Source organism: Gopherus evgoodei, chromosome 7 (assembly GCF_007399415.2).
Source record: "Gopherus evgoodei ecotype Sinaloan lineage chromosome 7, rGopEvg1_v1.p, whole genome shotgun sequence".
Lineage (NCBI taxonomy): Eukaryota > Metazoa > Chordata > Testudines > Testudinidae > Gopherus > Gopherus evgoodei.
In genome coordinates, this window is record NC_044328.1 from 126,048,085 (window position 1) to 126,068,744 (window position 20,660).

At 45.0% G+C, this 20,660-nt stretch overlaps 1 protein-coding gene across 2 annotated transcripts in view; it reads right to left on the reverse strand.

The window, feature by feature from the left end:
- SYNPR (synaptoporin) overlaps positions 1-18,525 on the reverse strand; it is a 185,051-nt gene extending 166,526 nt beyond the window's left edge. The window contains exons 1-2 of one of the 2 annotated variants that reach the window (XM_030570234.1): positions 18,333-18,525; positions 18,175-18,240 (exon numbers count right to left, since the gene is read on the reverse strand). In XM_030570234.1, coding sequence (XP_030426094.1) covers positions 18,175-18,240; positions 18,333-18,350 — 84 coding nt within the window. In that variant the 5' untranslated portion in view covers positions 18,351-18,525. The remainder of the gene's footprint in view (positions 1-18,174; positions 18,241-18,332) is intronic. The other variant, XM_030570236.1, reaches the window with a different exon arrangement.
- Between the last annotated feature and the right edge of the window lie 2,135 nt (positions 18,526-20,660).

Genomic DNA, 20,660 nt, shown 5'->3' on the forward strand with positions numbered 1-20,660 from the left:
TGTCTCTATCATTCAGTTTCTCCAGCTGTACAATGGGGACATTAGAGAGATAAGGTGGGAGAGGTAATATCTTTTACTGGACCAGCTTCTGTTGATGAGACAAGTTTTCGAGCTTACAAACAGCTCTTCTTCAGACCAGCTCGAAAGCTTGTCTCTCTCACCAACAGAAGCTGATCTAGTAAAAGATACTACCTCACCCACATTTGTCTCTCTATTATCCTGGGACCAATACGGCTCCCGCAGCACTGCAGACAATAGTAATGGGGTAATGATACCTTCTGCCCTTTGTGAAGCATTTTAAAAACCTAAGGATGAATAAAGCACTATATAAAAGCACTTGTAACCAACAAGTCAAAGTGAGTCACATACCCCTTCAGTGCCCAACGCACAGATGTGCGTGTTATAACCCCCTGTGTACAGAGGATGCTTTTTAAACTCTAGCTGTAGAGGCTGATGTGTGTATCCAACCCTGGGCATGGGCATAACAAGGCACTGGTCACACACAAACCTCAACTTTTTGTAATTTTACTTTCTCCATTTTTTTAATATTCAAAACATCAAACCTCGATTGCCGTGTTTTATTTTTGCAAGAGGATGCTTTGGCAGGTAGGAGGGACAAGGACAACATAAAGTAACTTCTCCAGACTGACAGGGGAGGTTGAATCCAGCACCTTCAGAACCAGAAGTATGAGTCTCTACCACTTAAACTAAAGAATAAACTCCCTGCAGTAGAAGCACTAGCACATTCATAGACCTCTGATGTGAACTAGCCAAAAGAGGAGACAGAAAGAAACCCACATTCTGTTAGTGCAACACTACAACATGACTCCACAGACTGAAGCCTGAGCCCCAACTATCCCAGTCCTCCTCTGAGAACGGAGTTGTTTAGTCAGACTGTTTGGAGCCCACTGTTTTGAATGTGTATTTTAATTAGAAACTTCATCACCTCCAGTTCCCCAACAATTGGGAGAAAAACTCTCTCTGAAAGATTCAGAATCCCCCAGGCTCATTTTGGGGGCGGAGAGCGCAGTGGCGCCTGCAGTTTCAATCCAGATAGATAAAACCATCCCACTCCATTTCTTTTCTTCTCTAGTGAAAACAAGGAAGTCGGGACTTAATATTGCAGATAGTTCTAAGGTTAAAAAAAAGAGGGAAATAAACTTTGGAAAAAAACTTTTGAGTCCAACTTTATGCACTGTCAAGGGCATACTAAAAATGTTCATTTGCTGTTCACCTTCCAGTCAAGGAGCTGTAAACCAGTCTCATGCAGGGGGGTAAAAAAGCACAATATTTAGTGCCTGCAGCTAGAACAACTGCTGCTTCATACCATCTGACTTTTATTCCACGCCCCACATGCAGTTCCGCTACCACTGACAAATGTCAGACCAGGAGGGGCTGTGCTTGGAGTCCAGCGTTCCTGGAAACACTAAGTTTGTTGGCCATATAGGAACATCAAGCACAAGATGTTTCCTGGAGTACTACAACTTGGACTCTGAGCACAGAAGCATCATTAGCGGGGCAATAATAGGTGCCATCTGTCAGCTATGAGCCACCTACAGTCACAAGAAAATACCTGGGATGAAGATTGCCTGATTGGTTTTAGCAGAAGGCATCAAGAACACCCAGTGAGCAGCTTTTTACATATAATTGTTAATACCTGGCACAAAGCTGACTGAGCCCAGAAAGGAAAAGACAAAGTGAAGACGTCTGGCAAATCTTCTGATACGGCATGTTTCCCAACTAGCTTTCCACAGTACAAGGCAATTTCTGCTGCATCCCAGCTCAGAGATGCTGCTCCCATGAACTCTCCTACATCCAGGGTGTGACTCGGGAACCACACGCTTGCTTAACTCCTGATGGCAATAAAAAAGGATGATGGAAACAATCAATATGTAACAAATACATACAGCCAAATACTGGGTCCCATTCAGATATCCAATTGCTGCACAGCAGTATAAGATCTGAGCTGCATTTTATAATTTCAAATCACAGAAATGGTGGATTTGTATCAGTCACGGGATTTCACATTAAGGCAAAGCATTAACATTAACAGAAAAGGAGGCTAAAACACCAGTACAATATAACCAATTTTTTTTAAAATCAAAACTCCACTGAAGTGCCACTGTAGATCTTCCTCCCAGGTATAAAAGATCTCAAGGATTTTAGACAAGATTCCTCACCTTGTGGAATTTTGGGGGAATTTTCTCCTTCAATACTGTGCTTTCATGAATATTCATTTAGAAATACTACTTGAATGTCTGCAGCACTTTCTGGTATTTCTCATGGACTAAAGATCAAGTTGACAGGCCAGCAGTTTCACCAGGCAATCATATCCAATTTATTTTGAACATTGGTTCTGGATGTGTACACGACCTGTCTTCTGAAACTGTGCACGAACCTAGTGAAGAGCTTTATGTTCCACAGATTTCTGCTCCCACATCTTGGTCTAATGCTCCAAGTTAAACACCGTGTCATTCTAGAGATACAGGGCCTGATTCCCCTTTCACATACACTGGACATTACACCTCCGACTTACACCTGTATACCATAAGCACCTTCTCACTGGTGGACTTGCTATACTTCCATTTGTTTAATATGGACTGCACGGACCCTGAGCAATGTAAGCATGCAACTATTTAACTCTGTCTTGGAAATCTATGTGCAAGTGTGCATGAACCTCCAGGCGCATGCTCAAACTGGGCTTTGCACAGGTACCTGTAACCCATGTGCCTAATATGGAGATATCTCTTAAGAGACCCATTGTGAGGAGTGAGTTGTGTCTAGGTCATTGGGTTTTCTGGGTTTTTTTTGTTTTTTTTACTGTTGCTAGGCAGATTAAGCACTCCACATCCCAAAGCTTCTGGATTTGGGTGTGGTAGTTTTGGGTATGCTCCAATAGGTTCCCTGTTGCTGGGGCCAGACTCCATGAGGGCAAGCGGTCAGGGCAGCTGCTTTGCAGGGGGCTATGTGTCCTGTGTGAGTTGGGAGAAGCTGAGCCCAGGAGCAGGCAGTCAGCAGCCGTCCCTAACTCTGAAGTATTCTGCAGCAGGGTTTTCTTTAAATCTATATACTTAACTGAGTAAAGTTGGTTTAATCAGTTAGCTGACTGCTAGCAGTGATTTCAGCAGAGGAAGAGTCTGCATGGATTCCAGCTGAAGATTCCTACAAACAAGTGGAGGAAACATGTTGTTTTAGACTCAGCAAACTGTACAGATTTGCTGATCAAAGACGCTGAGACTTAGATGAACTAAACCGAAGCTTTCTTCTCACTGTGTTTCTGTGGGTACTGAACTGTTCAGATTTTAATTGGTTTTCTTTATGTTTATGTATAACTGTGAAGATAATATGTGTGGATTATAAAATAGCTATGTTATGCTATGAAAATGAGATTATTTGTTTCTTTATCATAAAATTTTATAAAGTTATTTAATTGAATTCATTTCTTTAGTTCCTTTTGGGACTTGAATGTGAGGAGGCTGACCCTGCGCAATCCTTGCTGAAAATCCTTAAAGACTGAACTCTGGCTCTCCAGCTACTTTTCTATGGGAGTTGGGGTTTTGGGGGCAATGAAGTGAACTCTAGCCCACCCAAAGATTACACACCCAGCTAGGATTAGGAATGTTATACATGCACACAAATCAGACACTCAGCTGAATATGCACAGATACCCATGGTCTGCTAATGAAGAAAGAGTTTATAGGTTTCAGAGTAGCAGCCGTGTTAGTCTGTATCCGCAAAAAGAACAGGTGTACTTGTGGCACCTTAGAGACTAAGGGCTTGTCTACATCAGAAAGTTGCAGCGCTGGTGAGGGAGTTACAGCGCTGCAACTTTGAAGGTGTACACATCTGCAGGGCATCACCAGCGCTGCAACTCCCTGTTTGCAGCGCTGGCCGTACTCCCGTTTTGTCTCGGGTGTAGAGGATCCAGCGCTGGTGATCCAGCGCTGGTAATCCAATGTAAACACTTACCAGCGCTTTTCTTGACCTCCGTGGAAGGAGGAAGCCTCTGGTAATCAAGCTGGTCTCCTTTCCCGGTTTGCTCTCTCGTTCCCGGAACCCCGAGCAAGCAGGTAAGGAGAACCGCTTGCTCGGCGGTTCGGGGAACGAGAGAGCAAACCGGGAAAGGAGACCAGCTTTGCCGCGGTTTGCTCTCTCGTTCCCGGAGCCACCCTGCAAACCGCAGGGAAGGAGAACCGCTTGCTCGGCGGTTCGGGGAACGAGAGAGCAAACCGGGAAAGGAGACCAGCTTCGCCGCGGTTTGCTCTCTCGTTCCCGGAACCCCGAGCAAGCAGGTCTCCTTCCCTGCGGTTTGCAGGGTGGCTCCGGGAACGCGAGAGCAAACCGCGGCGAAGCTGGTCTCCTTTCCCGGTTTGCTCTCTCGTTCCCGGAACCCCGAGCAAGCAGGTCTCCTTCCCTGCGGTTTGCAGGGTGGCTCCGGGAACGCGAGAGCAAACCGCGGCGAAGCTGGTCTCCTTCCCCGGTTTGCTCTCGCGTTCCCGGAACCCCCCTTGAAGCCGCCCAACAGCGCTGCAGTGTGGCCACATCTAACACCACTTGCAGCGCTGGTTGCTGTAAGTGTGGCCACTCTGCAGCGCTGGCCCTATACAGCTGTACTAATACAGCTGTAACAACCAGCGCTGCAAAATTTTAGATGTAGACATGGCCTAACACATTTATTTCAGCATGAGCTTTCGTGGGCTACAGCTCACTTCTCCGAAGAAGTGAGATGTAGCCCACAAAAGCTTAAACAGTTTATAGTTCGTTATTTATACTGTGTGGTACTTCTTTGGAAAAACTTCCGTAGTTGAAAGTATCCTATTGCCAAACTTACAATACAATACAATATTTTGCATCATAATTAGAGCCAATGAAAAATCCGTAATTATGCGCCCTATAAGCACCTGCTTAAAGAGGGTGGGCGGGGAAGTGCCGGTCATTCTGATTAAGAAAGTAAAATCTTTTGAATGTGAAAAAGCTCCTGCTGATGAAATGGTGCCCACAATGGCCATAAGAGTAAATAATGCAGATTACATGAAGCAACAACTTACAGTTTGCCTATGTTCAGTACTCTTGTTTCTGCCAAATAAAAACATGCCGTCACCTTAGCAACTATGTCACATTTGCGGTACGTATGCCATTCTTAACAAGATACCTTAAAAGCAGCACATCCACACAGCATGTTGTGGGACCTTTGGTACTTGTTACAGTAATTTTAGACGCTGTCGGAAGATTAAAATATACAAGTTACATGCACCCTTGTTTAGAAGTCATGTGACTGACCAAATAGAAAGGTGGCTGCGCACTATTTTATGTATTGTTTTACTGTCCTGTATTTAACTGCCTCTGATGCAAAAGGGGAAAGACTGAATTTGCATGCATGTGGAACTGAATGTTAGGATTCCCACAGTACTGTACCTGGGACAGTATCACATGCTTTCTGGACTACCATGTGATTGCTTCAGCAAAAAGTGACTGGAGGGTTCCTTTCTCTCTGGCAGATGTACATACAGAGGCTGGGGGAACGGATGCCTTCTCTTTGGATTGCTAGGCGACTCGCCACACAAAACATGTTAACGTAACCAGAGTTACCAGGGCCTTCAAGTCAGGGATCCAGAACTCAGGTTTCAAATCGTAACAGTAGCAGTTTGCTCTTATTTCCCAGCCGTTCCCAGCCGTCCCCAGCCCTTTGTGCAGGATCTGCACCCACAGATGTCAATTTGCAAGGCTTTTTACCCAGTGGCTGAAATTATGCAGATGTCAATTTATAGGAAAGAAATGGCTGAAGCATCTCCCTGATACAAATTGGCAAGAATACTTCTGATACAGTTCTCCGTTCCCATGCCTCTTCATTGAAAGTCAAATAATTTTTGCTCTTCCCTTCACGACTCTTGACTTGCATATATAATAAACATTTAGCATTAATCAGCCTCTCTCCCCAGCCCCTATTTTGAATGCTTAGAACGTTCACACACACGGCGAGAATACCAGCTTTTCTTCCATCAAAAAGAAGCCTCACCAAAAACAGATCTCACCAGTTTCAATGACAAACTCCTACTGAAGCAAACAGGGACCACAAAACTCCAAAGAGTTTCCTATTTTGTGCAGCCATGTTGTTATGGTATATTTCCCCAATCTGAACCTTAGAGTCCAAAAAATTGGGGTACCAGCATGAATTCCTCTAAGCTTAATTACCAGCTTAGATCTGATACACTGTCACCACCCAAAAATATATAGTGTTTTGGGGCACTCTGGTCCCCCAAAAATCTTCCTTGGGGACCCCAAGACCCAAATTCCTTGAGTCTTACAACAAAGGGGAATAAACCATTTCCCCCCTCCTTCTCCTTTCTTCCTCCCAGATCTTTCCCGCCCTGGGTACACTAGGAGATCACCGTGATTCAAACTCCTTGAATCACAAAACAGAGAAATCAGGTTTTTTTCCCCCTTCTCTCTCCTTCCCAGGTGTTCCCTCCTTGGGTTATCCTGGAGAGAGAGACAGATTCAAGCTCCGTGAATCTAAAACAAAGGGATTCCACCCTTCTCCTTCCCGGTTAAGTACAGACTCAATTCCCTTGAGACTCAACAAGGGGAAAAAAAATCAAACAGGTCTTAAAAAGCAAAACTTTTAATAAAAAGAAAGAAAAAAAGTAAAAGTTGTCTCTGTAATTTAGATGGTAAAAAGTACAGGGTCTTTCAGCTTATAGACACTAGAAAGAAGCCTTCCCTAGCAAAAATACAATTTAAAATACTTCCAGCATGCTACACATTTGCAAATACAGAAAACAATTAAAAGACTATAACCGCCTTTCCTACTCAATACTCACTATTCTGAATATATAAGAGACTGTAGCAGGGAGATTGGCAAGAAACCTGGTTGCACGTCTAGTCCCTTCCAGGACCCAGAGAGAACAAAGCAAAACCCAAAAACCACAAACAAAGGCTTCCCTCCACCGAGATTTGAAAGTATCTTATTTCCTGATTGGTCCTCTGGTCAGGTGTTTTTGGTTCCCTGTTTGTTAACCCTTTACAGGTAAAAGAGACATTTACCTTTATCCGTTTATGACACATTTCTTGGCTCTGTGGTCATGGCACTTACTGAGATGTGGGAGACTCATATGAGCGTTCTAACCCTCTTCCCTTCTCCCCCAAATATACTTCATCCTGGACCTGAGAAACCTTCCTAATGGAAGATTCATCAAACCTGATATGCCCCCTCAAAAAATTCACAAACAGCTCTCTATATAAAGTTATTAGGAGTCACAAGAGGCATTATTATAGATGGTCTGGCTAGTTCCGTCATTCAAGGCAGGGAGTTAGCTATTCAAAGAAATGCTTATTATCAGCTGCGATGCATTTCTTTTTAGATGCAGAGCACATCACCAGTAAAGGATGATCTTCCCTAGTCTTTATTCAATTGAATATTTCCTTAAGTATGTTGCTGCCTACAGGTTATAGCCACAAAAGCAAAGAGGAATGTAGCTAACTCTAGCAGACTGTTTGTCTCAGTTCTTCCATTATACTTCTGTTGACTGTCTGATGAACACTATCAAAAACAGTTCCAAATACTTTGTATCTCAAGACAGAGAGACATACAGTAAACAACTATGTTCTCCACTGGTGAAAGCACTTTAAGTTCTCATCTCAAGACAGATGAAATAATATAGCAAATACTGAAGGGAAAGGCATTTGTACCCAGACATTTTTTATTTTAAAGTTACTGAAGGAATTAAATCAATACTGATCCCACTGTTTCTTGCCAACCGTACTTTTTTAATTAAACACTAAACACAAGACAACCATTCAGACCAGAAATCACATGCGTCCAATTTATGTTCAAGTCATCATCATCAAAAAAACCGAACCTTTGAAATCCACAAAGCCTATTTTGTCCAGGCTCACTTTGTAACACTAACTTTCAAATGAGAAAAAAAATAGCACAGCTCTTACTAGCGGGGTCTGAGTAAAGTCCAACTTCTTCCCTTCAAGTTGATACACACAGTTAAACTATGTCAACATGTGCAGTACTGCCAGCCCCATACATTCAAACACCATGAGATTATTATAGAAAAGAGATTATACCACTAATGGATTTGAAGTTCATTTGTCTGTCTTCTGGTGTTTGAGCCCTGAGAGTTCACGTCTTCAATTTTTTCTCTTCCACCATGAAGGCAAGAAATTTACTATTTTTTAAAGGGAAAGCTGAGAGTCTCATGTAATCACATGACTCCAGGAGCTGAGGCTTTAAAAAAGCACTAAATATCCAGAGAATTGGCAACCCTGCATGTGTTCGTATTGCTTTCTATCTATGGACTGTAACAGCAACTTGTTCCATCTTGTCTTAAATTAGATTATGAGCTCTTCATGGTATAGATTGTCTTTTTATGTACTTTGACACCACCCAGCATAATAGGGACCCGATTCTAAATGGAGAATCCAGCTACTAGCCCTTCTCAAATAATAAAAATAATACATGTGGTAGAGTTTCTACTTGCGGGTCCCTGGGGTCCTGGTTTGAGCTTCGGGTGAATCTATACACAAGAGTCACAGTGCCAATTATCAGGACTAAGTCTGTCCTTAGAGCCTCATGCCGCAAGAGGCTGAGTGGGTGGTTCGAGACATTCAGTGTGCTTAAAACCTATTGAAGTTCATGGGATTTGAGGTTTCTCTCACCTTTAATGGTATATATAAAGCTTCTGTAAAATAACTCAAGATTTCAGGGTGCTTCCGTAGCAAAGGGTGACGGTGCTGTCTAAATAGCAACAGCAGGTGGCTACTAGAACAATCGGGCTCAGTTCACAGCTCTACCAGTGACTCACCCTGTGACCTTTGTCAAGTCATTTAAGCACACTATGAGAGAACCCTGAATGCTTTACAGTCAACATGACATTATGCCATGCTGCCTATAAGAAATCAACCAGTTAATGATGCTTAGAGGTCAGGGCAACTCATGTGACACTTACATAATTCTATTAAAATACTGTACGTGGTTTCATATTCACTTTTAAAACTGCACATTGTAACACTGGCAAACGAGGTGCCAGCTTATGCCAAGGTCCCCATGCCTCAATGTGGACACTGACAAACACAGCTGGAAAGAGTCTGGCTCACCCGGGTATAAGGATTGTTAAAACAGGTATTAGAATTATAAAAATGTGCTCATTGGTTAGACTCGATTGAATGCTTTGTAAGTTGCTGCCTGCATTAATCTCACTTATGACATCTGTATCCCATGTCACAAGGTAATAGCTGAGCATTTGCATTGTAAGCCTCCTTAGCTGGGTGAATCACCAGAATGGAAAGGGGCATGAATTAGTGTGAAATGCTGGCTTCCAACAGAAGGCATTAGGTCCTGCCCAACACAGAAGATCCATTGCTGAACATCAGAGGACAAAAGACATTGTTGATTGCTCTCCCCCCTAGGTGCCCCCAGCCCCATGAAGAGGAGAGGTGCCAGTGAATTCATCCCATCAGCTAAGTTTGCAAGGTGAAACTGAAGAGGGGAAGGAATAAAAAGCCCCTGAATAGTATTGTGACTTTTGGTGAAAGGGATCAGCTCTCAGAGAGACAAGCTTACCTGCGTAACCAAATAGACCGGAGTACCCCAGGCGACTGTCTGTGACCACTTTAAGGCTGTTATAGCGTGTGAGGGATTTACACTTGATAATTGGTTGGTGAAATCTACGTGTAGAACTCACCACCAGTTTAATGTTTATGCCCTGCTTTTTAACAGTCTACCCTGAGGTTGGTACACCTGCTTTTGAGCCACTAACGGACAGCTTGATACATGTTTTATTCCATCTCTCTCCCTGATGCTGCCTGTGTCAGATCTGTGGGGCAGGAGCCACAGCTTCACAACCTTTAGTCAGGGCCTAATTCCTAATGGAATATCTGGCTGCTAGCGTAGCATAAGTATCACCAGGCAGACAACAAGGCTACGTTAAAACCACTGCTCTAAATGCACGAGGGGCAAATATCCCTCTTTTGGGATAGAATCAGGGGCAGCCGACTGCCTGGGTGCCAGACTTGGGGTGTGCTGGGCTCCGACTGCTATTTTTGTTGTTAGCGACAAAAGGGAAAATGGAAAGTTGGAAGTAACAGGTTTCTGGTATTCCATATGCGGATTCGTTTGTCACCAACCTCCTAGAATGTTCTGGAGCTTTGTAGAATCTTGTAAAACCTTCCAGACTTTGAGAACTACATTTTCCTTGAGCCTCCTAGGATGTTGTCAGCCAAGCCCTCCCAGGTATATAAGGCAAAAGAGCATCACCAGTCAGTCAGTGAGATATAAGAACGAAGCGAAGTGAGAGCCCAGCTGATATATTATGAACCTTGTTTTATTGTGTAATTGTGAAAGTGTACTTGTGTTTTAAGACTTGAAGAGTATGAGTAGCTGCTAATAAAGGACATATTTAATGAGACACCAGAGATATCTATAGAACCCCTATCTATGTAACACTATAAAAAAAAAATACCATTACTCCTTGGCATGAATAAATACAGATTAACAGATCCTAGCATGCAAATGTATGGTCTTATAAGACAGAGATAAATCATGCATTTAAATCATGTAAAGTCGTGAAATGGGCTACAAATGCAATAAAAAAATAAGGTATTCAGAAGTTTAACATATGGAGCAGGGGGTGCTGACAATGCTCCTTGTTTGAGATGCCATTGAGCCTAGGGTCGGCCCTGGTCCCAACCTTGCACTTGGATCAACCCTGGCAAATCCACGAGTAGCCCTGCTGAGCTCAACAATGCTGTGCTGTGGGCCATCTGACACAGTTCCCATTACAGGCCCTCCATTTATAAGTTCCCCTTTTGCACAGATCAGGTGGTTGGATATTTGCCTTATTGGAGGGCAGAAATCAAACTCGCACAGGGAAATGTAAAGGATGGCTTGAGTCTGCTTGAAAAATGATGGGTCTGTAATACAGTCTGTAGAATAACTTGCTATCCAGAAATGTCTTAATTAAAGCAGATGCTAACCTTCACTGTCATGACCCAAAGTATCCAGGGTGATGTGTTTTTCTAGGCCCATCTCTCCTGATGGTTTTTCAGGACACAGCTCTGATGTCCTTTCATACATCAAGCAAAACAATTTGACTAAAGCACTCTATGGGTCAACTGACTAACAGCATTGAGCAGGGCTTAAATTCTCAGAGTGTTTCCTGGGGGCCCCTACAATCCCCCTGCGCCCAGCATGCTATAAAAGCTCCACCGGGGTTGAAAATATTTACTGGCACTCCGCTCTGGCCAGCTCCAGCCGAATTTCCCTCTCACTGAGGCAAAAGCAAGGCTGTTGCTACCAGTCCATCAAGAGCTTTGACTTCGTATCATAGATCTATGTAATGTTTGCAAGGCATAGTCAAAAGATTACAAAGTCAAGGCAAATGTGACTCGTGACAGACTGACAGAAGTGGCCTTGCCCCAGCCCTGCATGCTGACCAGTCAGCTGACCTATGGAGTGCTGATGATGACTTGGGAATTGGAATGCACAATTCCCACTAGAAATTAGGCAGACCGGATGCCCAATTGTCCTTTGCAGCTTTGGACATCTCAGCCACATACAATAAAGATGCTCATATATAATGATTATCTGAACTCATAAATCCTGTACTTTATTTTAAAGATCTCAGGTTCACTAAGTATTTTAATGTCCAAATGCCCATTGTCTCGTCCAAAACACCTAGTGATCATTTTTCAGAACATTACAGCGCAGGCAGATTAAAGTCACAAATACATACCCATTCTGATTTACATTGCAGGGTTTTCTGTCACTAATTAACAGGCTGTAAAAATACCGATTACTACACCATCGATGGAACCCCATCAGTGACAATGTTGGGAGGTGGACTTACGTGCTGAGCACTTTTGAAAATCTGGTCTTATGATTTATGTAAATGATGCAGTCACTCCCTGGTAAAAACAGCACCTACTTACACTAGGGGAGTATCTGCACTAGGCTTTTTTTTTTTTTTTTCAAAAATGGCCCCACTGTTGTCACCATATGAGTGTAGAAAGGGCTCCAGGCAGCCAGGTGCCGTCTATATCTTGTTCAGATCAGGAAGGTACTTAGCACCTTCTCTACACTAGGGCTCTTAGGGTACATCTACACTTGCCGCGGATCGGCGGGTAGCGATCAATCTATCGGGGATCGATTTATCGCGTGTAGTGTAGACATTATAAATCAATCCCCAATTGCTCTCCCGTCGACTGCTGAACTCCAGCAGTGCGAGAAGCGGAAGCAAAGTCAACAGGGGAGCGGCGGCCATCGATCCAGCGCCACAAGGACACAAAATAAGAGATTTGGAGTCGATCTAAGGTACATCGACTTCAGCTATGCTATTCTTGTAGCTGAAGTTGCGTATCTTAGATTGATTCCCCCCCACCCCCCCCCAGTGTACACCAGGCCTTCCTGGGGAAGCTGAACTGGTGGGAAAACTCAGAAATAAGCCTAGTGTAGACAAGGCCAACATGACACTTGATTTTCCAGACTTGAGTTTACTACACAGACTTTAAAAACAACAAAAACAATAGAAATGTGATGACCAAGGCAACTATAGCACTCTGGGCTCCTAAACATGCAGAAATGTCACTGTTTGGGTGTAGATATTAAAAATGATACTTGGATTCATACTTTTTTTATAGTTAGAACTATGAAAATGTCAAGAAGTTACGTCACATTTGAGGGTGAACATTTGCATGTGCTGTTGCAAAGGGCAGAGAAAAAGCAGAAATCCATCAAGGCTTGGCTAACATTAAGAAGCACTTTAAAAAAACCTTGTATTTACAAATAATTCTGTCTACAATCATGCTATATATTTTTGTGTATATACACACATGCCCCATATATAGGGGTGTGAGCAAATGTGTGTCTATATCTATATCTAGAGAGAATTCTGCTTTCCCTTGCCTCCTAACTTGTTTGTTATTAGCAGAAACACTGGTATGACAGCCATTTCTCAGCTGAAGTTGCAATGCTCTGTTTCTGACATCACGACTGGCTGCTGAGGCTTGCAATGAGAGAAATAAGCAGCAGAAACGGATGAATCATTTAAGAAACAAATATCCTCTTTTCATGCAAATGTTTCTAACAACAACAAAGGGAAAAAAGAATAGCAGACAGAATTGCTTTTAGATAAGTCTTTCCAACATTTTGACACTAACTCGAAAAAATATGAAATATATAAGTGAAACTCTAATTGTCTTACTACACAAATAATTATAGATCTGTAAATGTTATCTGTTATAATGTTGGTGTTCTGTATTTGCAGTAATATCCACCTCCATTGCTTAAAGACTCATTTCTCATCTTTGTTTTATTGGACTTAAATCAATTTAGTCTCTAAATCCCTTGAATCCAGAATTTTGCTTGAAATGAGATTACAAAGCAGCACTGATGATGCACACGAGAAACATAAATAAAAATATATTACACACAGACTTGCATGGTTATCCAGAGACATCAGCCCTTTTTAAAATGCTTCCTTTTAGAGCATTCTCTCTTTAGATGTTTGGTGGTGATCAAAAGATGATACTGGAAAACAGAGAGAAGTCGTGCATCAGTACACTTTGGGTAAGTTTCTCCTGCATCAGTCTGCTAACACTCTACTTTTCAAGATCCTTAGAAAAGACTGGCATGTAAGCTGAATTTTGCCCAACTGTGTGATGTTTTTTTGATGTGGACATAGTTTCACGGTTGTGACTCTAAACCCATTCCACCGATGACCTAGATCTACAAATATTTGTGCTTACTTCTCCAGTGGTGATGGGTCTGTCGGTTTGCTAGCCCTTCCAAAAGCTCTGTTTCAATCAGTATTTACAATAAATATAGTTATTGATTATCATGAGTTAGCCTATGAGCCATTCTTTCTAGGACAGGGGTCTCAAACACGCAGCCGGAGTTACTTCCTGTGGCCGCCAAGCTCCCCTCCCCCGCCGTGAGCCGCATCCCCACTCCTCTGCCTACCTCCAGGTGCTTCCCGCTGCCAAACAGCTGTTTGGCAGCACTTAGCGCTTTCCAGGAGGGAGTGGGGGAGGAGTGGGGAGCACTCAGGGGAGGAGGCAAGGCAGGGATTTGGGGAAGGGATTGGAATAGGGGCAGGGAGGGGGTGGAGTTGGGGTGGGGACTTTGGGGAAGGGGTTGGACTGGGAGCAGGGAAGAGGTGGGAAGAGGTGGGGCAGGGGCAAGTCCTCATGGAAGGGGTGGAGTGGGGGCGGAGTGGGGGGCTTTTGTACCTTTATATGAAAAGGTGTCAATGATGCAGCCCTTGAGCCAATGTACTGGTCCTGATGTGGCGCTCCTGGTGATTTGAATTTGAGATCCCTGCTCCAGGGGCTTAACTGACAGATATGAAAATGTGTGACTGCAAACTGAGAGACTGCACTATGTTTAAAATTTGGTCGTCTGAACTTTTGACTGCCTTACCTCACGTGGTAAAACAGAGAGGCCTGTTTCTAAACATCAAGTGTGTTTAATTCCCTCTGTCTGCCGTAAGCTCAAGACAAAGTCATCCCAGTAAATAAACATAACACTTGGTGTTTCTATAGCACTGTCCATGCTGAAGGATTCCCAAAGCTCTCTATGAACAGATAGACTGGACTGACTTCCTCTTTCAGTACATTATTCATTTCTTTATCATCTTTGCTGAAATAATCCAACCCCTTCCCCAGAATGCAGACGCTTCTGAGATGAAACATGGCAGCTGCTTAATATCCCACATTAACACCACACAACCACTCAGAGCAGGAAGTGAAGAACACCATTTCTGCTAATGCAATTTCTAACTCGAGTGGGACATATTTAGGAGGAAAGGGAGTTTGGTATCTTTTTTTGCTTCTTTATGATGTATACAGAACTTTTCCCCATCTCAGTATTTTTCCTACTACTTTTTCACGTTGTCTCTCCTTGTAACTAGAAAACTAGTGGATGATGACATCACAAGAGAGGAACAAATGACAAGGGGAGTGATCTGCTAGTCAGACTGCTTAAAATTCTATTTTCAGAATATTTCTTTAAATAAAAACACACCTACTTGGCTAGTCTGAGCAACATTTTGGGAGAAAAGGATGTTTGTGGCTAAGATTCCAAGTGCCTGTTCAATTCAATGGTGAGAAAGCACAGCACACGCTTTTGAGACATCTGATTTAGCAAAGCCAGGAAAGAACAGACTTAACGTTTCCTAACATTGCTAAGGTAAAAAAAAAAAAAAAACCTCACACACAATCAGGAAAAAGCTGAGTTTTGTGGCTGCTGAGAAAAAGTTTAGGCCTTCTTTATACGTCATAAAGGAGCAAAAAGGCGGCACCAGAAAATTCTTTACATTTTCCTTTGAAATCTTTAAAAAAAACAAAAAACTTTCAAGTTCAATTTATTGCCTTACAATTCCGCTATCAAAACTCCAACACACAACACTGGATAGGCCTCCTTATAGGTTCTGACTATAAAGACCGGAAAAAATCATCACTACCAACGTGAGCCGCTTTGATCAATTCCTCTGTGGTCAGCACTTCTTGCATAAAACAAAAATCACTCACACGCCATTTAACATCCAAAATGAAACAGCTGTAAATCCAGCAATTAGTGCTGTAATTTGACTGTTCTGATCAAGTGCACCAAGGCTGCGTAGCCGCTGTGGAATTTGAGAGCTGCCACAGAATCTGCAGGAGTGCTTGGTTTTTTAAAAAATTTAAGTACTGAACAAATGAACATTCAGAAAAGGGGGAGAATAAAAAAGAATGCAGATGTACTAGGAGAGCAGGGAGAAAGGACTGCAAAGGGGAGATGAAGAGAGGAGGGAAAAGATTGGGGGAGAAAAAAGGCAAACCGGGAGAAGCTGAAAAATGGGTCATCTGAAAGGTTTTTTAAATCTTCCACACTCTTTTAGATATCAGATACTGAACAGCACTTTTAGTTTCACAAACATCTATTTAGAATGAACGGTTATTTCCCAGCCCCTCTAACATGGTAGCAAAATAGTTACAGTTTGCCCACTCTCTCTCAAAGCATAAAGCTCCCTTAATCCAGTGTGCTTCAATGGAGTCAAGAGATGTCTCTCTAGAACACTCATAGGCTGGCAAGCATACAGGGTTCGAGGCAAAGAGCTCCACACCCTTGTTTTGCATGTCACCCACGCCACAGGAGCTTGCTGTCATATGTTAGTGCTGGCTCGTTTGCCCTACAGAATGAAGTCCACTATTTAGTCACGGCACAAATACAGCACTGAAAGCAGCAGTGCAGCTTTCCACTCACTGTCCAAAGAACCTCATGGACTGAGGAACCACCTCACAATGCTGGCCTAGAAAATGGGCCTCCCAAGTTGGTCCTTGCTTGGGATCTTTACTGAGACAGCCAAGAAAGGGGGGCAGGTTTTCTGATGTGGACACTTGCCTAGAAGGAACTGGACTAAGAGCCCAACTCATTTCCCACAGACCCTAGACAGCCATCTAGGGTGACCAGATGTCACGTTTTTAAAGGGACAGACCCATTCTTTGGGACTTTTTCTTATATAGGCACCTATTACTCCCAATCCCCGTCCCATTTTTTCAGTTACTATCTGGTCACGCTAGAGCCATCAGAGGAGGGTCATTTTGGTCAATACCACCAGGGAATCTATAAGTTTGATAAATAGCTTAGCTACTAATGTTTCCAGTTCACAACTACAATAAGCTTTTAAAATAGGTCGTAATAGTTGAAAGCACCAAAAGCTTCCCATTGTTTATCCCCTGGCTGGCCTAAATTATCCATATAAAAAACAGGGCCAGGAGTGACATTGTAACAGGGACACACAACAGCCTATTACATTTAATATCCATTCAGCAACAGAAAACACCCTCACCTTAAAAATTTCACAGGTGCCCAGACCCTGCTAACAAACTGATGCAGGCAGGACTCTCTGACCCTGCCATACAAAATCTGATGTTCAAAGTGCCCCAGAATTGCAGGAGCACTAATGCCTAGCATGGCTGTTACAGACACAAACATACAAGAGCACAGCACCTCTGGAAAATCGTCGCAGATAATGCCTCCAAGCAGCACAGAGCAATCTGAATACATATTCTTAGAGCACATTCAAATGCTGGGCTCAGAAACACTACATCGAATCTTCAATTTGAATATAAAAGTGCATGAACCAGCAAAATATACCTCTTCAAATGAGAGCAATATGTCCCACTACCTGTTAATCTACACACACACATATAAACACACAAACATATATGTATCTGACATCATTTACCAGCCACTCAGCTTTAGGAGAATGTGATTAATCCTACATGACATGCTCTGAACTTTCCCTTCAGATAGTCTCTCCTCCTCCTTCAGACCTACTGGCAATGCGTGTCATTTGACCTGCAGATTTCACTCTGAATAACGATCAGAGAAACAGTGGCCGCTAACCCATGATTTGCCTCCTTTGCACTGCAGCTCAGCCCAGAGACAAATCTGCTAAATACATAATAAGAATTTTTTTTTAATGGAGAATGGAAAAAAACAACACAATTCTCCCTCCCCTCCTATCTGTGCGCAAGGATCTGAGGAGGGGGGGGGAAACCTGCCAAAATGGGGAGCCAACCAAACAGGAGGGTGCCAGAAATCCAAAGAACTTTGCAGCTAGGGTGGCAGGGGGAAGCTGGCTGGGATGGTGGGAGCTACCCCAGCCCAGCCCCTATTTCCTCCCCCCTGCCTTGCTGTCTCTCTCCCATTTCCAGGTCTCCTTCCCATCTTCCCTTGTCCATTGCTACTCATTTCTTTAGCTTGCTGCGAGCGGGAACATGTGCCCGCAGCCGCTGTCCTGTGTTTACACTTTGGGGAAGTCTCTGCCTCCACCCTCCCACTCCAGCGTGGCTGAGGGAGGCGATCCAGGCTGTGCCCCCCAGAGACAGAAGGGCTTCGGCGCATACACTCAGACCACGGCGCCTTCAGCATGGCCCGGAGTCCACCAGGAATTGGAAGAACACAACCGCACTGCCAGGATCGCAGCTAGCTGATGAGCACCAAGCCCACCACCAGGCACGTCCCTCCCTCCCCAAGCCCTGGGGAAACGGGGGGACTGCCCCCGCGGCAGCAAACGCCTCGCCCGCTCCAGACTTCTCGGGGCACTTGGGAGTCAGCTGCAGCCCCCAGCCCCCAGCCCCTCTGCCATGCGCAGCGAGCCCCGGCCCGCTCCTCCGACTTACCCATTCCAGCACCCGCAGGAAAGCCAGCGGCTCCTTCACCGCCCGGAAAGTGCCCGTGGAGGCGAGCTAAGGGGAAAGCAAACACAAGACGGGATCATGGAGCAGAGCCAGCCCCAGCCCCGGCCCGGGCCCCTGCCCCAAGCCCCCTCTCCCCGTACCTGGTTCACCGCCTCCATCGCTGCTCCGCCGCCTCCGCCCGCGACCCCCAAAGTTCACTGCCCTCCCCGGCTAGCGCGTCAAAGCGCCCAGGCGCCGCTGCGCGCAGAGGCCGCTTGGAGACGCGGTGCCGGCACCGCTGCGCGCCCGGAGAAGCCACCCAGGAGCCGGGCTGGAGCTGGGCGCTGCGCTCCCTCCACACAGACACGCCGGGCTGTGGCACACGCGAGCCGAGAGCGCGGGGCGGAGGCAGGGGAGGGGCTGGCCGGGCGCCTCTGCCCCGCCTTCCCGGGCATGTGCGCGCTGCCCGCGCCCCTGGGCGCACAGCGCTGGAGAGGCCCTGGCGCGTCCCGGGGCCAGCGCGGGGGGCTGGTGGGGAGGCGAGCAGCTAAGGGCTGGGGGCGGCTCTGAACGGGGGGGGGAGGAGTAGATAGAAGCAGGGGGACCCAGAAGGTGAAATGGGAGGGTCAGGGAATGAGGAGCAGAGATTGGGGGAGCAGAGGGACGTGAGAGCTGAGATGGGGTGTAAGAAGCAGGGGGACCCAGGAGGTGAATTGGGGGGTCAGGGAGTGAGGAGCAGAGATTGGGGAAGCAGGGGGACTCGGGAGCTGAGGGGGGGGAGCAGTGGGACCTGGGAGCTGAGATGGGGCATAAGAAGCAGGGGGACCCAGGAGGTGAATTGGGAAGTCAGGGGGTGAGGAGCAGAGACTAGGGGAGCAGGGGGGACCGAGGAGCTGAGATGGGGTGTAAGAAGCAGGGGGACCCAGGAGGTGAATTGGGGGGTCAGGGAGTGAGGAGCAGAGACTAGGGGAGCAGGGGGGACCCAGGAGCTGAGATGAGGTCAAGGAGAGAGGAACTGAGCTTGGGAGGAGCAGGGGCAGCCAGGATGTGAGATATGGGGTGTCAGTGGACATAGGGCTCAGAGGGTGAAGGAGATGAGCTGAGGAGCAAGGAAGCCAGGGTGGAGATGTGAGTTTGGGATGGGAAGGTGTTGGGTTATACAGCCTGCTGCAGGGTGGAGGGAAAGGCCCCCGCAGGGCTGAGAGTGGGGGCATTAGGGGATGGGATGCAGGGGACCAGCTGCCATTCAGAGGTGACAGGTTTGTGTAATTTTTGATGGTGCCCAGAATGGGTCAGTGCTCCCCCCCGCCACACACACACACCTGCCTAAGGCTCTAGGAGGAAGTTCGGGTGCAGAAGGAGTGCAGGCTCTGGGAGGGAGTTTGGGTGCATGCTTTGGACTGGGGAAGGTTGCTGGGGTGTGGGCTCTGGTAGGGAGTTTGGGTGCAGGAGGGGGCTTCTTCAGTTGTTTTTCTCCTCCTTCACTGGACATGCATTTTTACTTGCAAAAGGAGAAAAGGGGAAGGAAGGGGAAAGTAAAAGGCGGAGGGAGGGGTAAGGGAAAAGGAGAGGAAAAGCAAAGTGAAAACAACCACTCTCTGTGAGTTTTCCTAGAAAGTCTGAAAATTATTTCTTTGAGTGGAAAATTTTCAAGAAAAAATGTTTCCAGATCTTAGCATCATTCCACTATTTCTATCCATCGGTGTTAAAAATCTGCAACCAACCTGCTCCCATAATGCACAATCTGACGTTTAAAAAGTAAGACGCAAGATAATTCCCCACCCCATAACACATTCTGTATTAGACCCTGTGAAACATTAATGTAGGTGGCAACAGAATTCTTGTGCCATCCTACCAGTTTCAGAGACCCAAATTGGCATTTTTGTAACATTTCCTTGGCAGCAGAACAATGGGTTTGGCACCATTTCCTGACATATTCTTAATACGATATCATTGCTATAGCCTCGCCTTGAGAGCATTTCCAATTGGTCTTTCCTCGTTTACATCATCCTCTCACACTGACAGAGTTTCATTTTCTTTTGACATGAAAACATCACAATGGGAACTTTGTGATGGAATTATGTCCTTCTGAAGTGAAAGATAAAGAGAAGATCGGGCGGGGGTGGGGGCGAAGCATCCTGTTACATAACGACTGCACATACTCCGTAGCTAGAATTTCCAGGTTTAGGCCCCAATCCAGCAAACATTTATGCACATGCTTTATTTTACTACCACAAATTGTCCCAGTACAAATGATAGTAGAGTTAAGCACATTCGGTGTTTGCTCTGTCTGGGCCTTAAGTACATTTCCAAACATTTAAATTTTTTTAAATACCTGAAGCTGTTACTCCACATAAGGAACGAATCATGTACAAAAGTTTAAATCAGTAATTTGGTTAGCCTTTTTCAGCCTAGAGCTGTAAAAAGAACATACAGAAACTGCATTTAAAATATGGTTTTGGAAAGTCTAGGAATCAAGAACAGTTTAG